A 21,961-nucleotide genomic window follows, 5' to 3' on the forward strand; every position below is an offset into this window, starting at 1 on the left:
TGAATGCCATGTCACGTGTTATTTAATGCTGACCATTGAAATTCTAGTTTAAATAGCTCTAAGTGGCTGGTGGCTGTCACCACAGTGTGGCTCTAGAGTCTTTCGGAGAGCTACAAGTTTTTCTCTCAATCATTTATCTTTTAAAAAAAGCTGAGGTGAAAATCATTCTAAACCTTATTTCTGTACTTCACTGACTCCTTAATGAAATAATAAAAAATATACTTTTATTGATGAGGTGACATCAAGACTATAATCAATTTGTGTACTAGTAAAGTGATGCTTAAAATTCTCTAAGCCAGGCTTCAGCAATACCTGAACCATGAACCTCCAGATGTTCAAGCTGGTTTTAGAAAAGGCAGAGGAACCAGAGATCAAAAATTGCCAACAGCTGCTGGATCATCGAAAAAGCAAGAGAGTTCCAGAAAAACATCTATTTCTGCTTTACTGACTATGCCAAAGCTTTGACTGTGTGGATCACAATAAACTGTGGAAAATTCTGAAAGAGCTGGGAATACCTGACCACCTGACCTGCCTCTTGAGAAACCTATATGCAGGTCAGGAAGCAACAGTTAGAACTGGACATGTAACAACAGACTGGTTCCAAATAGGAAAAGGAGTACGTCAAGGCTGTATATTGTCACCCTGCTTATTGAACTTATATGCAGAGTACATCATGAGAAACACTGGGCTGGATGAAGCACAAGCTGGAATCAAGATTGCCGGGAGAAATAGCAATAACCTCAGAAATGCAGATGACACCACCCTTATGGCAGAAATTGGAGAGGAACTAAAGAGCCTCTTGATGAAAGTGAAAGAGGAGAGTGAAAAAGTTGGCTTAAAACTCAACATTCAGAAAACTAAGATCATGGCATCCGGTCCCATCATTTCATGGCAAGTAGATGGGGAAACAGTGGAAACAGTGGCTGACTTTATTTTTGGGGGCTCCAAAATCACTGCAGATGGTGACTGCAGCCATGAAATTAAAAGACACTTACTCCTTGGAAGGAAAGTTATGACCAACCTAGACAGCATATTAAAAAGCAGAGACATTACTTTGTCAATAAAGGTCCGTCTAGTCAAGGATATGTATGTGGTCATGTATGAATCTGACAGTTGGACTATAAAGAAAGCTGAGTGCAGAATTGATGCTTTTGAAGTGTGGTGTTGGAGAAGACTCTTGAGAGTCCCTTGGACTGCAAGGAGATCCAACCAGTCCATCCTAAAGGAGATCAGTCCTGGGTGTTCATTGGAAGGACTGCTGTTGAAGCTGAAACTCCAATACCTTGGCCACCTGATGAGAAGAGCTGACTCATTTGCAAAGACCCTGATGCTAGGAAAGATTGAGGGCAGGAGCAGACGGGGATGACAGAGGATGAGATGGTTGGATGGCATCACTGACTCAATGGACATGAATTTGAGTAAACTCCGGGAGTTGGTGATGGACAGGGAGGTCTGGCATGCTGTGGTTCATGGGGTAGCAAGGAGTTGGACGCGACTGAGTGACTGAACTGAACTGTAACAAAATAAGTGGTCTTTATTTTAAATAGTCTAAAGTTTGCTTCTGTAGATCTTTTGTCTGCCCTTTATTCATTCCATACTTCTTGCTGCCAGATGTCATTTTTGCTGTAAGTGGTACCAAGTTGCTCCTTTCTCACCACACTCTCAGGAACTAGTTTTTTAGTTCAAATCTACCAGAGTAAGGAAATGAGATCATCAGATCCTGAGCAAAGGACATACACTGTAATGAAAGGACTTTATAAGTACAGAATTTTGGCTGAGGTTGGTGAGTCTTGTCATCCAACGATAGTCCAAAGGAAAAATAACATGGATAAACATTAGAGACAAAAATAAATACTGCATGTTAGTGGATATTGAGTCTATCAGTCTGGAAAAAAGATCACTGTATCTTTTCTCATTCAAAAGGTACTTATAAAGTACCTATCACATGCCAAGCACTGCATTAGGGACAGGGGATACAATAAGGAAAAAATTAAAATGGTAAGTGCCAAACTAATAATAATAGCAGCTGCTATTTATTAAACATAGTGTAGTCATGGTGCTAAATGCTATATAAGCATTGTCTCTTTTACTCCTTTCAATAAGTCTATGTAAACAAGGTTACACACATCCTAGAGTCACAAAGCTCTCAGTCATGAACCTGGCACAAAGTATAACGGAAGTCAAGAGGGAGGAACACGAGTCCTTTCAGAAGGAGGCGGAAGGAAAGAAAACCTTCCCAAACCACGAAATAAGCATAAACACGAAGCATATGCCCTATGCACTAAGTACAAACAGGATCCTACAAAATGGGGCAGTAAAGGAAAAAACTTACATGCTATACAGAAGGAACATAAATAGTATCACACATTAAAGCGGAATACAGCCGATGTGCTAGTGCACCTAAGAGGCAAATCACAGAGCGGACTAGTAGGTGATCTGACTGGACGAGCGGCAAAGACAGAGGCCCCTCCTATGCCATAGTTCTGTATACGTATACCTCATAAATGCTTGTTTGTTCCCCAAGTAATGAAGAAACAGTGAAGAACTTGGGTTGGAAATATTATATTAGAGGCATGGAAATCTGCTATGAAGGTGTTTTCAAAGTCTAAGAATAAGACATTGCCAGTTCTAAGGGGTGGCAAACTGCACTTGGATAGTAAGATAAGGTTTGAGAGAAAACCTGAGAAACATTTCAGATTAAAAGTGATTTGACTGAGTATTGATTTTCATATAGAGGTGATCCATTTAAAAACCTAAAACTTAGGGATCCAACTCCAGAAAAACTTAGGCCTATAAATTTAAATTCAGAAATTAACCATCCCAGGAAATGATCGTTGGAGCTGTAAAAGCAGAAGAAGAGCAAAGGTCCTCAATAAAAGCAAAAGATTTTCAATAAATATTTGCTGAATAGATGAGTAAATGAGTAGACTGAAAGAGTAGCTTTAGTGAACAACCGTAAGAATGTGAAGAAAACAAGGAGTTACAACTGTAACTGAGAAAGGGAAAATCAGAAGAAAAGAAAAGAAATCTTCCTAAGAGTCCACAGTGTAAACAGGGAAGTCAAGGAAAGGAGAACTGACCTGAGTCCTTTCTAAGTTTCGCCAAACGGTATGCAGTTTGCTACCACTGAGCTTTCCAATCATTAGCTCCTCCATGACCATAACTTTTATCTTTTTTTTTCCCATTTTAACCATAACTTTATCTTAAAATTAACTCTAAGTTTGAATGTCATTTTATAATTTTATAAGGCTGAGTATGTGAGGTCTTTTTAAGGTAACATTTTCACAACAGAATACTGAATATAAAAAACTTTTATAAGTAAGAGCAACAAAGGTTAATTCCAGACCATTTCTTAAATCATGAAACTCACTTCATTACTTACCCTGTCACTTATGTGGAGACCTCAAATCTAGAACATGGATTCTGTCCAAAAAACAGCACTGAACTCAGTTCCAATATAAAATAATCCTTTTTAACTATTAAATTGCAGAAAACTAAGCTGCCAAACAGTGATGATTTTTAAAATAAGCATTTATAGAAATAGGCCAATAATGAAAAAACTCTTAAGAAATAAGAGCTTAAAATTAAAAAGGCAAAAAATTAAAGTCAAAGAACTACCAAAACACACTCTCCCCACCAAAAAAACAAAAACAAAAAAAAAAGAAACCAACAAAAATGTACATAGGAAAGAATTTTTAATAACTTAAAATATTTACCTTTTTTATTCTTTTACAAGGACATCTAAGTTTCACCTTTTGGTTACAATTAAAGGGACATTCACCAGGATGACACATTTCTTTGCATCTATGACCACAAGGAAGCTAAAATAAAACCAAAATAAAACAATTACATATTTATAGTCATACTCTACTTCCCCTTTCCCCCAACAACTATTTTAAGAAAAAGTCAATTACAATAGGGTCAATAAATCTTGGACAACTGGCTGAGTTTATCATTTTTTTCTTTTAGATATAAATAATCTTAATTCCCAGAAATGTTCAATATTCTCCCTGGTTCCACTCCAAGAGTACACCTTACATCACTCCTGAGGCTAGTTAGAGCCCTGTGACTAAGTTCTGGCCAATGGAATGTAATCAAGAGCGCCTCCATGCCTTAAAGCTTTTAAGAGCACAGGTCTATGCTCCTCCCTTCCCAGTGTACTGGTAATGAGGATATCTAGAGCAACGAGGCGGAAAAAGCAATGGCACCCCACTCCAGTACTCTTGCCTGGAAAATCCCATATAGATGGAGGAGCCTGGTAGGCTGCAGTCCATGGGGTCGCTAAGAGTCGGACACGACTGAGTGACTTCACTTTCACTTTTCACTTTCATGCATTGGAGAAGGAAATGGCAACCCACTCCAGTCAGTGTTCTCACCTGGAGAATCCCAGGGATGGGGGAGCCTGGTGGGCTGACATCTATGGGGTTGCACAGAGTCAGACACGACTGAAGCTGAAGCGCCTTAGCAGCAGCAGCAGAACAACGAGGATCCCATGAGTCACAGAGAACAGAGCTGCCCTGCTAACCTGGGTCCCATGGAGCACACTTTAAGAAATTCAGAACCCTTTTCCATTGTCTTTAGTCTCTCTCGAGTATGCAACCAGCTTTCAAATTTTTTAAATTTTTAGCTGAGACATTCATACCAAAACTAAATTTGGATCATTCACACTGCATTTTCACTAATCCTAGCATAGTGCAATGCTACCTACTAGAATGAGTTCCACACTAGGCATTCCTGGGCCACTTCAGTCTTGTTTTCCTCTACACCTAATACTAGGCCTTCAACACAACTTAACAAGCACAATATTTATTCACTATCAAACACCTGTCTCAGAGTATTTGTTTCAAGGACTCCCTCACCTCCCTCTCACCTTCATTCCTGCCAGTGCCTCTAGCCTGTCTTCATAAACAAGACAAACACTTGGCATTAGCTCACCACCTATCCTTTTTTCCCTTCCAAATGTCTTTACAGCATCTTGTTCTTTCCTTAATCTCAGATGTAATTACATCAGTCATCTTCTCTGAAAGTAATTAATCACTCTACTTTAAATCAGTGATTCTGAAGTGGAATGTGAATAGGGAAACATATCAGAATCAGTAGGGGAGATCTTTTTGAAATTACATAGACTCATGGCTACAGTGTGGTCTCTCACTGATCATTATTCTGTCTCTTCAGTGTGCTGGGGAGAAAGGAACTTTGGTAGACTTCTAAGGTGCTATATTTTTTTACCTAGGTGGAGTTATATGATGTTCAGTTTTTAACCATTTTTTATACTGTACATGTATGTTCTATGCACTGTTGAGTAGGTAATCATTTCATTATTTAAAAAATCAAATCACATAACCATTTCCCTGTTAGATATGCAGGCATGTATTATTTCAAAAGCCAGATTATACTCTGAAAGGGCAGAAAAGTAGTCCCAAAGAAAATTGCTTAGAATGTAAAATATATACAATGACTGTATCTTCATTACAGATTTCACAGCAAAAAAAAAAAAAAGACATTTTTAAAAAACATCTAACCCTGGTATTCATCTGAAGATGAGATATCCTACCCTTCCCATTTAAAGTGAGATGGTTTCCTCTATTCTGCTGCTGCCAAGTCACTTCAGTCATGTCCGACTCTGTGCGACCCCATAGACCCTACTCAGCCCTTGATATCATTCTGCTAGCACTTTGGTAAGTCAAAATAAATGGCTTACCAACAAGCAATATTGTCTAGTTCAAAATGTCTCATTTTAATCCCAATAATTTTTAAAGCTCTTTAAAAATAATTAAAGAAAGTTTGCATATCAATATTATTTATGGGTAAATACCCATATCATCATCACCATAGCTGGGACATCCATAGCATTTACCATATACTAAGATCTTTACCTGTTACTGACTCACTTAATATTCAGCACTCTGAAATGAGTGTTGCTACTGCCTCCATTTTACACACGAACAATCTGATATACAGAGACATTAAATAATGCGTCCAAGTAAAAAAACAGAAAAGCTTGCATGGGAATGATAAAACCAAATGCAGAAATGATTTTTAAAAGTAGAATTGTACATACGAGGCATGGTTTAAATAAAGGTTCAGTTCTTCACGCTATCTTTATATATTTCCTTTAAGTTTAATCCAAACTTAACTGAACAATCCAATAGACACGTGGCATGTATATCAGAGAAGCAATGTAACTAGAACACACTTATGCCATCCCCACAGTTCACTCTTACACTCACACTCAATAGACATTTACCAACTACCTAACAGGTACAACCACGGACTGGATACAAAGACAAATATGACATAGTCGCTACCTGCAGGAAATCTATAGTATGATAAGGGGAAGAGAAAGCAAACAGGAATTTATCAATGTATCAAAATTTGTCATAATCCTATATCTTAAGTCTGAGTCTAAGATAACTGTGGCAAGTTCAGAAAGACAGTTCTTGGGTGATACCATCATAGTCTACTGGTTCTCAAACTGTGCCAGACCTATATTATCACCCTTATGTAAGAGTTTATTAGAAATGCAAATTCCTGGACCTCCACTCCAGGCCCACAAAATCAGGAACTCTGGCGTGGGGCCCATTAACCTGTTTTAACAAGTGCTTATAATGATTCTGATGCACATCAGAGTTTGAAAACCACTGCTGTAGCCTTATCAGAACATAAACTAGATTGAATTCTATTAGACATAATAATGTTCACCTGTCTACCCCGAGACTGTTCTAAACCTTAATAACCATATGGACTGTTCCCAACATAAGGATATATTTTTCAAGAAAGTCCAAGGAGACACTAGCAATACCAGGGGCTCCAGAATGTCCTAGAATTAAAAAATGATGAGCATGGGAAGAATTTTTAAATAAATAGTACATATTCAGCTCCAGTCCCACCCAAATGTCATAACAGGATCCAAACAAATCATAACCAAGGCAATGCTAAATTGCAAATTAGTGATCCCTGAATTAAACGTTTACTTCTGACAGCAATCTCATCCCAAATTACTGTTGTCAGATTAAAAATAAAACATCCTCAACTACTTATTACCTGAAACTTGAATCTGAACAGAAGAAAATCTATTTTAACAAGGGGAAACTCAGAATTTGACGAATTCAGAAAATTAAATTTGAAATATCCCACGCCTCTAGTTTCACTTATATAAGAAAGACAGGATTATTAAAATAGCATGTATTGCTTGAAATTTCTCCCTTTTATAATCTCACGTAACTTTTAAAATTCCCAGGTTCAATTTCCAATAGTTCTTAAACAAAAACCCACAAATGTGTCCAAAGTTTTAGTTAAAAGGGAAATACTGTTAATAAAAAGGCATATCCTACATTGATTTGTTTTTTCTTTAATCTAATCTAAGAGACAGACTACTATAGTTGCGACTTTGCTGTCATCTCCTCCTGATTCTAAATAGGATAAGAAACACTCAGGTAAGTATATAAAGACAAAGAATTAAAGAAAAGAGGTGCTACTAGTATACTTACAAGTAAAAAGAATTCCTTTATAAATCAAATAACTGTCACTTCCCTACTCCAACGATCAAAAAAGGACTGTCTTAACTTTTAAGTTGGTCAAACAGAGATAGACTGCTTTGGTTTCTCAAAATTACTGCCGGGATAAATTCCCAGTGAGTTTTTACCTTTTAACTCTGAACAATTTTTCTGAACTACTTTGGATACTTTCAGCTTGAAAACAACGCATGTACCAGCATCATAATCTCTAAAAGCATGACTTCATATATGAATGCTTTATACCAATTCAAATAATGAGCTTTAAGGTTTACACACACACATGCACGATCTGTTTTTTCTACTGTGGATTTACTGTCCAACTGCCCATAAGCCACACAGTTTCTAATCTACTTATATTTCAAGATGGGAAAACATTAGATCATTAAAAAAAAAAAATCTTCAAAGGGTCATTCCTGCTCCTACTATCCCAAAATATTACAAAGAAATGTGCATCTACCCGAGCTACAAGTTTCTACACATATCAATCACATTTTGCTTTCTGGGCCCACATATCTAGTGGGTCCAGAAAAGACCTAAAATAAGATGAACAAACAACAAAAGAGAAACAATGCCCAAGAAATACAACGTAAAAAAGTTGTATTAAATCTTACCTCTTTAGGACACTGATTTTTACAACAACTCAAGAGATTCTTTTCATTTACATCAGCTGTGGTTATTTTTCTAAAAAGATGAGAGGAAGTTTTGATGACAGTCAAAGCAAAGTCCATTTTATCGTATGGTTTTTCTAAAAACAGCTCACAATTTCAAACAGCAATGCAATAAGCTTATCAGAAAAACTTTTTTTTCAGTTGATTCTGGATTAAGCTATTTATTAATGTTAGAAAATGATTTATTTTATATCAGTTCACTTGAAATCAGTCTGTGCTTTTATATCTGATTCAGGGGGTAACTCTGAAGTCATAAACATCAATGAATAAAACTACTTTCTAACAAAGAGCTGAACAGTAGATACATGAGTCAGTAACCAATGACAATCTAAAAATCCCCATCATACATATCTCACTTTTCTCTTCACTATTACCTTTCCTCTCTTTTCCTTTATTCTTTCTTTTCCTATTCCTTTCACTAGACATAATTGCTAAAATACACCTGAAGTTTAGCCTCATTAATGTTAAAACTATTATCTTAAGTATCTGTATCAAATAAGCTAAAAACCTGTACCCTAGATAACACAGGCAATTTTCTTGACAAAGTTTCATGTAATAATAACATAGTTTTTATACTGGCTCTATAACTGAAGTTTTCATACTGGCTCTATATTTTCATTCTTACAGGTAAAGTGCTCCCCTCTGAACTTAAGAGGTAATATTATTTTGTTCCTGTTTCTCTGTAACTAGGAACAAGTTTTTCAAGGCCTGTATCTTTTATAACTAATTTCTATAGAAGAAAGTGCATGAAGCAGAAAATGACTAAAAGGAAAAGATGACTTATGAAATGGAAAGTAAATGAAATTATCAGAAAAAATACTGAGACTGAAGAATTCTGTGTAACATGGATTCAAGAAAAGGAAAAAAGAACTCTAGAGCTGTGGTAATGGAAACCACTTCAATCCATCTACCTCCAAACATTTCTACCCAAAATCATTCAGCTCATTAATAACAAACAGAATCACTGAAATTCCATGACATCAGCAAAACCAGAAGACAGAAATTTCTACAAACTGCAAATGACCTGTAAGTAGACAAATTAAACACCAAATGCTAGCAGAGCTGTTTCTCAAGCTCCCGTAATAAATCTTTGCAGACAGCTTGGCAGAGTTCTGGAGAAATGAAAGGCAGGAGAAGACAGGGACTGAGCTAACGCTGCACCAGGAAGAAAAAGTCCACCACAAACATGAAACACTGAAAAAGTCCTGGTGAATCAAAGCAAGAGAAGAAGCTTCTAAAAAGTATGCAAGAATCAAGAAGCCAGTGTTAGAAAGGCAATGCTTTGTGGAAGAAGGTAAAAGGAAAAGGTGTCCTTTGGAGACCACATGACAAAGGAAAAAGAAGCACGAGGGGCAAGTTTAGGACACTGCGAGACCGAAGAAAACAAACTCTTGGGACATTCCTGGCAGTCCAGTGATTAAGATTCCATGCTTCCACTACAAGGGGCATGGGTTCGATCCCTGCTTGAGGAACTAAGATTCACAGAGGGCACAGTCCCAAAAAAGGAAAAAAGAAAACAGCCTCTTTTCATCAGTAACACTCATTAATAAAGCAAAACTATCCTCTTAACTCTTCTTACAAAATTTCTAAAACTAAAAATTGTAATTTTTTAATTTCATCAGAATAATTTTAATATTTAAAAAGAATAAAATCTGACTTCCCAATTTAAACCATGCGTCTAGAGTATAAGTGGGAGACGGAAATGGCAACCCACTCCAGTATTCCTGCCTGGAGAATCCTGTGGACAGAGGAGCCTGGAGGGCTGCTGTCCATGGGGTCGCACAGAATCAGACACGACTGAAGCGACTTCATGCACTGGAGAAGGAAATGGCAACCCACTCCAGTATTCTTGCCTGGAGAATCCTGTGGACAGAGGAGCCTGGAGGGCTGCTGTCCATGGGGTCGCACAGAATCAGACATGACTGAAGCGACTTCATGCACTGGAGAAGGAAATGGCAACCCACTCCAGTATTCCTGCCTGGAGAATCCTGTGGACAGAGGAGCCTGGAGGGCTGCTGTCCATGGGGTCGCACAGAATCAGACACGACTGAAGCGACTTCATGCACTGGAGAAGGAAATGGCAACCCACTCCAGTATTCTTGCCTGGAGAATCCCAGGGACAAAGGAGCCTGGTGGGCTGCCATCTCTGGGGTCGCACAGAGTTGGACGCAACTGAAGTGACTTAGCAGCAGCAAAGTACAAGTGACAGAAATATTTTTAAGATACTATTAGCATTTACTCTGGCCACCTGATGCGAACAACTGACTCACTGGAAAAGACTCTGATGCTGGGAAAGATTGAAGGCAGGAGGAGAAGGGGACGACAGAGGATGAGATGGTTGGATGCCATCACTGACTCGATGGACATGAGTTTGAGCAAGCTCCAGGATTGGTGATGGACAGGGAAGCCTGGCATGCTGCAGTCCATGGGATCACAAAGAGTTGGAGATGACTGAGCAACTAAACTGATTACCATTTTTCTGAAAGTATGGTCCAAAAAGTCAGAAATAAACTCATATTCCCAAATTTCATCTGAGTAAAATATACTTACAAAAATTCCACTTTACAGATGGGTTAATTATGTCAGATCATGATTAAATAGAAAAAAAATGAAAAAAACTTTCCCTCCACATAATCCACAAGCAAAAACTTGCATTTTTAAGTAAGGAAAATATGGAAGTCATATCCTAGTACGGTAATTGCCATAACAGTAACATCTGCAATAAACAAAAGCCTACCTTTTAAATCTATGATTTAAAAATTGTGCCTAAGTAACTATATGCAAGTCAACTTTGAACCAAAAATTCTAGCTGACAATGGTATTTGAACAATCTGGTATAGGAGTGCTTCTGCTGTTTCTCTAAAAGCAAATTTTTTCCTAACAAAATCTTACATGAAATACCCAAATGGAAAAAAGAGAATTTCCCTGGTTAAAATCAAGAGAAAGTATCTGGAAGGTGAAACAGCCTACATTTCTTCCTTCCAGATCTCTACTGGAAAATCGAGGCCTTCAGCCTGTAAGGACCACATTGAAAAATATTCCTTAAAGTATTCTATAAAAGGTTCTGAATTACAAAAAAGATAAACAGTTAAAATGGCTAGTGAAACAAGAATATTTCTTCAGACTACTTACCTACATTCCACATAAAGACTTGTGATCTTGCAGTGACATTTTATCCTGAGCATCTGAGCACAAGGAGGGCACTCTCCAGGGTGACACGGCAGGACACACGGGTGAGGACACCCCGACGGCCGTGACTTAGAGCACCCTTCCTCACAGCGAAGGCATTCCGGGCCAGCCTGGCAAGTACCAAGGAAATAAACCACTGAAATACAGAAATCAAACATTTCCATACAGCTAAAGCTATACAATTTATATCTCATTAAAAGGAAGTACCTCTGCAGCTCTCGGAAATTCAGTTAATAAAATGGTGCTATGCTTTCACTCTTCTAAAAATATTCAAATGAATAACAGCAAGATTATCAATGGGACCATTACTCACAAAGATTTTTGTCTACCAATCTCATCTGATCAAACTGCTTTCCCTTTAAAATGGACTTGATTACATGAAGCTTTCCTACTAAAATGTAAACTACTTCCTAGTCAGTGGTGGGGGGTGGGGGGTGGGGGGGAAATAGTGTAAAAGCTTACCAATTTCCACTCAAGAAGTATGACCATCATCTAACTAAAGAAATCAACATACTGTTAACACATAACTAAAAATTACCAAAGCATTCAATGTTCTAGGAATGTTAATCGCATCTGGCCAAGGAGAAACACATATAGAAGGGAAAGAAAATGACTAGCAGTCTATTTTTTAATGCACTTCAGTGAACCAAGATTAAATTACATTTATAAATAAATGGACCTTAATTTAGCTCAACAAAGTACCTCTTTTGTAATCATGGCTGAACTTAGGAACAATAATGTTTAACCCTCATAACTCAGTATCCATGTCAACTGCTCTCATTTATTCATGTGAAATGCCAGGCTGGATGAAGCACAAGCTGGAATCAAGACTGCCAGGAGAAATATCAATAACCTCAGATATGCAGATACACCATCTTTAAGGCAGAAAGTGAAGAGGAACTAAAGAGCTGCTTGATAAAAGAGGAGAATGAAAAAGTTGGCTTAAAACTCAACATTCAAAAAACTAAGATCAAGGCATCCGATCCCATCACTTCATGGCAAACAGATGGGGAAACAATGGAATCAGTGACAGACTATTTTCTTAGGCTCCAAAACCACCACAGATGGTGACTACACCCATGAAATTAAAAGACGTTTGCTCCTTAGATGAAAAGCTATGTTAAACCTAGACAGCATATTAAAAAGCCAGAGACATTACTTTGCCCACAAAGGTCTATATAGTCAAAGCTATGTTTTTTCCAGTAGTCACATATGGATGTGAGAGTTGGACTATAAAGAAGGCTGAGTGTAGAAGAATTGGTGTTTTTGAACTGTAGTGTTGGAGAAGACTCTTGAGAGTCCCTTGGACTGCAAGGATATCAAACCAATCCATCCTAAAGGAAATCTATCCTGAATATTCATTGGAAGGACTGGTGCTGAAGCTGAAGCTCCAATACTTCGGCCACCTGATACAAAGAGCTGACTCACTGGAAAAGACCCTGATGCTGGGGAAGATTGAAGGCAGGAGAAGAAAGGGACAGAGGATGAGATGGTTGAATGGCATCACTGACTCTGCACATGAGTTTGAGCAAGCTCCAGGAGTTGGTGATGGACTGGGAAACCTGGCGTGCTGCGGTCCATGGGGTCGCAGAGTCAGACACGACTGAATAACAACCAACACAAATTCAGTTCTTTAGCAGATACGTATTAGTTAAATTATTAAATTACTAGACCAAAGAGGTACTTTGTTGAGCATCTCTATGTCTTTTTTAATTGACATAAAATTCTAAGCTATTTTTGACATGCAGGATTACAAAGAAAAAGTGTTTCAATTATCAAACATTATAATTTCTTTTTTAAAAAATATATATTAACTTATTCCATCAATACTTATTCAGCATTATGTGCCAGGTATTGTCCCATATACTGGGAATATGTAAGACTGGACAGGGTCCTTGGCCAAGGAATTTATATTTAAGTAGGGGACTATAAAGAACGTAACAGAATATCTTCATATATACTGAGAAAAGATAAAGCAGGACCTATAGGAAACTCAGTTGAAATGTTACAGTAAAGAATTTTAAAAGTTTCTGAATTATTTAATTTTCTATACATAAATTAGAATGATCACAAAGTTATCTTCCAAAATAATTTTCATTGATATACATTGCAGTAGTCTTCCCTGAATGTGAGACAGGGATGAACTTGTAGCTAAAGTGAGAAGAATTGCACATAACTTATAACTCATATTTTGCCAGAGCAATTCACTGCCTACGAAGCCATGTCACGTAATCCAAGGTAACTGTAATTCCCCACCGTCATATCACTTCTTTAAATGAGTTTTTTCTGACTCAGTTGCTATTCTGGCCATACCATCATACATCAGCTATTCTCTAAAGAGATTCTGAATCAATAAATTAGTTTGATTTTATAAGTCCAGTATCTTCCTCGTTTTATCATGACAATATTTTTACTAAGGATCAAGGTATGGCTCAATGAAGAAATTATAAGCAATACAAGTTACATATATATTTACACACGAAAAAATACACTACAGACATTTATGTTGCCATGTATTATAATTACCAAATCAAAGACCAAAACATCTAACAATGCAAGTGAAATTTTCAATAACACAATTCATATAATAATTTTAACATTTGTTATTGTAACATTACTTAGTAATAAAATGAAGCTTAAAAATGTTTGACTTATTCCTTATTAAGCACATTCCTAGAATTATTAGGATTCCCTACAAAATGGAAACCCAAGAAAAAACACTAATTATTTTAAAAATAAAATTTATATTATTTGAAATTTGATTAGCTACATTTCTTTTTCCATGTAAAATGGCAATTTTTAGACTTTTTCTAAGGTTGATATCTCATATGCTTGTAAAATGCTTTTAGTAAATCTCACACAATTTACACGTATCCCATATTTGTGATGTTATTTACTGCCCACAGAGAATTTATTAAAATCGCGAACATCACCTAGTACCCATTTTAGGTTTAAAAAACAGCTGACAGCAAATGCTCCAGACAAAACTTTGAGATACAAACGGATAGCAGTAGAGGTGATACTGCCGCTACTAACTGTCTAAAAGGGACAATTTCTGTGCTTTTATCATAAAATCAAATCCTATGTATTAACACAGGTACAGCATGCAAAGAGTACCAAAGTAAAAGGCATGTTATCGTGAGCTAGCACAAAGATGCAGAGAGAGGTACGCCAAGTGTTACAGCTGGTTGTCTTAGGAAAAGCAAGGAAGGAGGAGGGATAAGGGCAAGAAGAGAGAGAGAAATTATAGCAAAATATTTATGGCATGATTATTAAAAGAAAGTGTTTTAAGCATACCATAACCATGTATACATTCAATCCAAGGACATTACCTTTTTTTTGCCAGTGCAGGAATCTGTTTCAGTTACTTTGTGACACTCTTTCATACATGTATGATTCTGACAATTTAAGGTTCGTCCACAAACTCTCTTACAAGAATAAGGTCCTACAGCATGACACGGTATAGGGCTCACCTTAAAATTTAAGAAAAAAAAAGAAAAATTAGCAATGTACACACATACACAGCCTACTGGAAGCATGTTTCAAAAATGACTGTTATTCATTTGAGAACAAGTTCTATCTAACACATTTCATTAATAATTACTATCAAAATCAAAGTAACCTATCAAAAAAATCCAAAGAATGAATGCCAAGAAGAAAAATATCCTATTCCTAAAAGGGAAACTCAACAATATAATGCTTCTGTAGTGAATGCATATTCATAGGCTAATTCTCAAACAAAAGCATTGTATATATTTGAATACTTACTAGACAAACTCTTATAGTCTTTAGAGTACTAAAAAGACAATACATTGACTTTGTTATTTCTAATAGCCATCATATAGAAGAGGAATATATTAATAGATTGTAAGCTTTAGTTAAAGCTTGTGCCTGTAACTCACCTCATGTTTTCCAAGACATTCCCTGTAAGAAGAAAAATGAAAACATTATGCATTCTTCAAAAAGAATATTTTTAAAGCAACGATGCTAACTCTACTGGTTTTTGAATTACAAATAAAAAATAAACACATACAGAAATAATAAGTGATTACAGGAAGATTCCAGGATACAAAGTTAAAATACAAAAGCCAACTGCTTTCCTATTTACCAGCAATGAACTGGAATTTGAAATTAAAAACACACCACCATTTATACCAAGGCTTCCCTGGTAGCTCAGTTGGTAAAGAATCCACCTGCAATGCAGGAGACCCCAGTTCGATTCCTGGGTCAGGAAGATCCGCTGGAGAAGGGATAGGTTACCCACTCCAGTATTCTTGGGCTTCCCTTATGGCTCAGCTGGTAAAGAATCCGCCTGCAACACAGGAGACCTGGGTTCGATCCCTGGGTTGGGAAGATCCCTTGGAGCAGGGAAAGGCTACCCACTCCAGTATTCTAGCCTAGAGAATTCCATGGACTGTATAGTCCATGGGGTCGCAAAGAGTAGGACATGACTGAGCAACTTTCACTTTCACCATTTATACTAGCACATACAAAAATGAAATACTTAGATATAAATCTAACAAAATAAATAATAAGATCTATATGAAGAAAACTATAAAACATTGATGAAAGAAATAAAAGTAGACCTAAATATATGAAGAGATATTTCATGTTCATCTTTAGAAAGGTGAAATGCTGTTAAAATGTCACTTCTTTCCAACTTCATCTAGATTCAACACAATTACAATCAAAATCCCAGCAAGTTATTTTGTGTATATCAACAAACTGATTCTAAGATCTATATGGAAAAACAAAAAAACCCAGGATAGCCAACACAGTACTGAAGAACAAAGGCAAAGAACTGACACTACCCAACATCAAGCCTTATTATAAGGGTACAGTGATCAAGATAGTATGGTACTGGTGGAAGAACAGACAAACACATCAATGCAACAGAGAGCCCAGAAACAGACTCACACAAAGACAGTCAACTGATCTTTGACAAAGGAGAATGGCAATCAAACGGTCAAAGGACAGACTTTCCAGCATATGGCTGGTGCTGGAACAAAGGAACATCCACACGGAAAAAAAATACAAACAGATTTTATACCTTTCTGAAGTTACTTCAAAATGGCTCAAAGACCTAAATGTGAAACGCAAAACTATAAACACAGGAGAAGATCTAGGTGACCTTGGTTTGATGATGACTTTTTAAATACAACACCAAAAGCACGAACCAGGAAAGAAAAATGGCTAAGTTGGACTTCATTAAACACAAAACATCTGCTCTGCCATAAGCGCTTAAATAAGAACACCTAAATGAAAAGATAAGCTACAGACTGGGAGAAAATATTTGGAAAAACACAGCTGGTAAAGGACCTGTATGCAAAATATAAAAGAACTCTTAAAATTCAATAATAATAAATCAAACAACTCAATTAAATCAATGGGCAAGATCTGAACAGAGAACAGACACTTTATATGAAAAGATCTTCAACATCATTTACCATTAGAGAACTGCCAATTAAAACAGCAATAAGATGCTGTTACTACACACCCATTAGAACAGCTAAAATCCAAAACACTGACAATAATATTTGCTGGTAAGGATGCAGGGCAAAGGGAACTCTCATTCACTGTTGGAGAGAATGCAAAATGGCGTTGTCTTATATAGGTAAGCATAGGCCTCCCATATGACCCAGAATCAGCACTCCTAAACATTTACCCAAATGAGTTGAAAACATATGACCACACAAAAACTTGCACATGGACGTTTACGGCAGCTTTCTTCATAACTGCTAAAACTTCGACAACCAAAATGCCCTTCAATAGGTGAATGAATAAACAAACTGTGGTACAATGGAATATTGCTTAGCAATAAAAAGAAATGAGCCATCAAGCCATAAAAAGACATAGAGGAAATTAAATGTAAATTATTAAGTGCAACATGCTAAAAAGGCTATATACTGTAGGATTCCAACTACAGGACAATTTGAAAAAGGAAGAATTCTAAAGACAGTAAAAGAAAGAAAAAGATGAACAGTTTCCAGGGGCTTGAGGGACAGGCAGGTGAGGGATGAACAAGTGTAGCACAGGATGTTTTTAGGGCAGTGAAACTATTCTGTATGGTAAGTAATGGTGGATGCAGGCAGGAGATTATGCACATACAACTGAAAAAGTATATCCTAATGTAAACTATAGACTTTAGTTAATGTATCAGTATCAGTTCTTCAGCTGTAAAAAATTCTGCCCTAAGAAAGAAATTATATTACCTGGATAGTTCATGTGACAAATAATAAATTTCAACATATACTTCATAATAATAATTATGTTACACATGCCACTGAAAAAGCATTATATCAGAGTTAGAAAGACCTTTATATATATATGCTTTTGGTTTTTAAACTGAGATAAAATTCACATGCCATAAAGTTTACACTTTTAAAGAATACAATTCCACACTAATGTAATATATTTATAATAGGGGAAACTGTGTGTGAATGGCAGGAAAACAAGACCTCTTTGTACTTTCTGTGAAATTTTCCTGTAAACCTAAAAAGTCATCTTTTAAAAAATGTCTATTAAAAAAAACAAAACAAATATTTTATATCCCTTTTGAGAGACTGGTTTAGAAATTGTCATGTGATCCAACTCTGGCCAATGAAAAGTGAAAAGAATTTTATTATGGGAAAAATTTCCTCAGTCTTTAAATAAAGAAGATGATGGCTGAAGGCACAAACAGCTTCCATTTCTCCCTCTGGAAACTTCACCAACTGGACGGGAAACAGTCAGAGAGCAAAGACTATACCAAAGACTATACCAAGGATACAAAGTAAGGACAGAATTTGGGCCCTCAATGAGGTATCTGAATTAATCAGATCAACCAACTATGAAGCAGTTCTAACACCAGTCTACTGTGCAAGAAATAAATTACCATATTGCTTTTTATTTGGAGTTTCTGTTACTTGAAGCAAAAGGCATCCTAAATGATATAGCACATATTATATATGTTATACATACATGTTCAGAATTCTTATAGCACATGGCCAAATTATTATCAAATGTAATGTTACTTTTAAAACAAGAGGACAAGAAAACATAAACACTATACAATAATAAGAAATTATATTACCTTGATAATTCATGTGACAAGTAATATTTTTAATATATACCTTACAATAACTTTGTTATGCATGTTACTAAAAAATCATATCAGAGTTAGAAGGACCTTTACACATGTTCTTCTCCTTTTTAAAACTGGGATAAAATTCACATGCCATAAAATGTATACTTTTTAAAGAGTACAGTTCAGAGGTGTTTAGTGTTTTCACAAGGTTGTGTAACTACAATCACCATGACTTAATCCTAGAATATTTTCATGACCCAAAGAGAAGCCCTGAAACAATCAGAATCATTCTCCATGGTCTCCTATCCTCAGACTCTGAAACCACTAACCTACTTTCTGTCTCTATGGATTTGCCTATTATGGACATTTCATATTATGTATTTTGTGGCCTCTGTGTCTGGCTCCTTTCATTTAGAATGAAATGTTTTCAAGGTTCAACCATGCAACATGCAAAAATATAAAAAATTCATGCATTTGTATGGCTGAATCATATTCCATTGTTTGTTGTGGTCCACACAGTCAAAGACTTTGGCATAGTCAATAAAGCAGAAGTAGATAATTTTCTGGAACTCTCTTGCTTTTTGGATGATCCAATGGATGTTGGCAATTTGATCTCTGGTTCCTCTGCGTTTTCTAAAACCAACTTAAACATCTGGAAGTTCACGATTCACATACTGTTGAAGCCTGACTTGGAGAATTTTGAGCATTACTTTATTAGCGTGTGAGATGAGTGCAATTGTGCAGTAGTTTGAGCATTCTTTGGAATTGGAATGAAAACTGACCTTTTCCAGTCCTGCAGCCACTGCTGAGTTTTCCAAATTTGCTGGTATATGGAGTGCAGTACTTTCACAGCATCACCTTTTAGGATTTTAAATGGATCAACTGGAATTTCATCACCTCCACTAGCTTTGTTCGTAGAGATGCTTCCTAAGGCCCACTGGACTTCGCATTCCAGGATGTCTGGCTCTAGGGTGGTGATCACACCATCATGATTATCTGGGTCATGAAGATCTTTGCTGTACAGTTCTGTGTATTCTTGCCACCACTTCTTAATATCTTCTGCTTCTGATAGGTCCATACCATTTCTGTCCGTTATTGAGCCCATCTTAGCATGAAATGTTCCCTTGGTATCTCTACTTTTCTTGAAGAGATCTCTACTCTTTCCTATTCTATTGTTTTCCTCTATTTCTCTGCACTGATCACTGAGGAAGGCTTTCTTATCTCTCCTTGCTATTCTTTGGAACTCTGCATTCAAATGGGTATATCTTTCCTTTTCTCCTACGCCTTTCACTTCTCTTCTATTCACAGCTATTTGTAAGGCCTCCTCAGACAACCATTTTGCCTTTTTTGCATTTCTTTTTCTTGGGGATGGTCTTGATCACAGCCTCCTGTACAATGTCACAAACCTCCGTCTATAGTTCATCAGGCACTCTATCAGATCTAATCCCTTGAATCTACTTGTCACTTGCACTGTATAATCATAAGGGATTTGACTTAGGTCATACCTGAATGATCTAGTGGTTTTCCCTACTTTCTCCAATTTAAGTCTGAATTTGGCAATAAGGAGTTCATGGTCTGTGCCACAGTCAGCTCCTGGTCTTGTTTTTGCTGACTGTACAGAACTTCCCCATCTTTGGCTGCAAAAAATATAATCAATCTGATTTCAGCATTGACCATCTGGTGATGTCCACGTGTAGAGCCTTCTCTTGTGTTGTTGGAACAGGATGTTTGCTATGAACAGTGCCTTCTCTTCGCAAAACTGTTAGCCTTTGACCTATTTCATTCTGCACTCCAAAGCCAAATTTGCCTGTTACTCCAGGTATTTCTTGACTCCCTACTTTTGCATTCCAGTCCCCTATAATGAAAAGGACATCATTTCTGGGTGTTAGTTCTAGAAGGTCTTGTAGGTCTTCATAGAACCATTCAGCTTCTTCAGCATTACCTGTCAGGGCATAGATTTGGATTACTGTGATACTGAATGGTTTGCCTTGGAAACAAACACAGATCATTCTGTCATTTTTGAGACTGCATCCAAGTACTGCATTTCAGACCATTTTGTCGACTATCATGGCTACTCCATTTCTTCTAAGGGATTCTTGCCCACAGTAGTAGATATAACGGTCATCTGAGTTAAATTCACCCATTCCAGTCCATTTTAGTTTGCTGATTCCTAAAAAGTCGACGTTCACTCTTGTCATCTCCTGTTTGACCACTTCCAGTTTGCCTTGATTCATGGACCTAACATTCCAGGTTCCTATGCAATATTGCTCTTTACAGCATCAGACTTTACTTCCATCACCAGTCACATCCCCAACTGGGTGTTGTTTTTGCTTTGACTCTGTCTCTTCATTCTTTCTGGAGTTATTTCTCCACTGATCTCCAGTAGCATATCGGGCACCTGCCAACCTGGGGAGTTCATCTCTCAGTGTCCTATCTTTTTGCCTTTTCATACTGTTCATGGGGTTCTCAAGGCAAGAATACTGAAGTGGTTTGCCATTCCCTTCTCCAGTGGACACGTTTTGTCAGAACTCTTCACCACGACCCATCCATCTTGGGTGGCCTTACATGGCACGGCTCATAAGTTTCACTGAGTTAGACAAGGCTGTGGTCCATGTGATCAGATTGGTTAGTTTTCTGTGATTATGGTTTTCAGTCTGTCTGCCCTCTGATGGAGAAGGCTAAGAGGCTTATGGGAGCTTCCTGATGGGGGAGACTGACTGAGGGGGAAACTGGGTCTTGTTCTGATGGGCAGGGCCATATTCTGTAAATCTTTAATCCAATTTTCTGTTGATGGGTGGAGCTGTGTTCCCTCCCTGCTATTTACCTGGGGCCAAACTATGGTAGAGGTGATGAAGATAATGGCTACCTCCTTCAAAAGGTCCCATGCATGCACTGCTACACTGAGTGCCCGCAGCCCTGCAGCCGGCCACTGCCGACCCACGCCTCCACCGGAGACTCCCAGACACTCACGGGCAAGTCTACGTCTGCCTTATTGACTATGACAAAGCCTTTGACTGTGTGGATCACAACAAGCTGTGGAACATTCTAAAAGAGATGGGAATACCAGACCACCTGACCTGCCTCTTGAGAAACCTGTATGTAGTTCACAAAGCAACAGTTAGAACTGGACATGAAACAGCAGACTGGTTCCAAATAGGGAAATAAGTACTTCAAGGCTGTATATTGGCACACCACTTATTTAACTTCTATGCAGAGTACATCATGAGAAATGCTGGGCTGGAGGAAGCACAAGCTGGAATCAAGATTGCCGGGAGAAAATATCAATAACCTCAGATATGCAGATGACACCACCCTCATGGCAGAAAGCAAAGAAGAACTAAAGAGCCTCTTGATGAAAGTGAAAGAGAAGAGTGAAAAAGTTGGCATAAAGCTCAACATTCAGAAAACTAAGATCACGGCACCTGGTCCCATCACTTCATGGCAAATAGATGGGGAAACAATGGAAACAGTGAGAGGCTTTATTTTTGGGGGCTCCAAAATCACTGCGGATGGTAACTGTA

The 21,961-nt window shown here is 37.4% G+C and overlaps 1 protein-coding gene across 9 annotated transcripts in view; it reads right to left on the reverse strand.

The window, feature by feature from the left end:
• The window catches only part of NFXL1 (nuclear transcription factor, X-box binding like 1), a 52,881-nt gene that overhangs the window by 4,166 nt on the left and 26,754 nt on the right, over positions 1–21,961 (reverse strand). For 7 of the 9 annotated variants that reach the window (XM_043871054.1, XM_043871052.1, XM_043871050.1 and 4 more), the window contains 5 exons: positions 15,277–15,298; positions 14,707–14,847; positions 11,318–11,484; positions 8,129–8,198; positions 3,717–3,821 (listed from right to left, as the gene is read on the reverse strand). In XM_043871054.1, the coding sequence (XP_043726989.1) occupies positions 3,717–3,821; positions 8,129–8,198; positions 11,318–11,484; positions 14,707–14,847; positions 15,277–15,298 (505 nt within the window). Of the gene's footprint in view, positions 1–3,716; positions 3,822–8,128; positions 8,199–11,317; positions 11,511–14,706; positions 14,848–15,276; positions 15,299–21,961 lie in introns of those variants that run through there. The other 2 variants (XM_043871057.1, XM_043871056.1) reach the window with 2 other exon arrangements.

This window comes from Cervus elaphus, chromosome 17, assembly GCF_910594005.1.
Source record: "Cervus elaphus chromosome 17, mCerEla1.1, whole genome shotgun sequence".
NCBI lineage: Eukaryota > Metazoa > Chordata > Mammalia > Artiodactyla > Cervidae > Cervus > Cervus elaphus.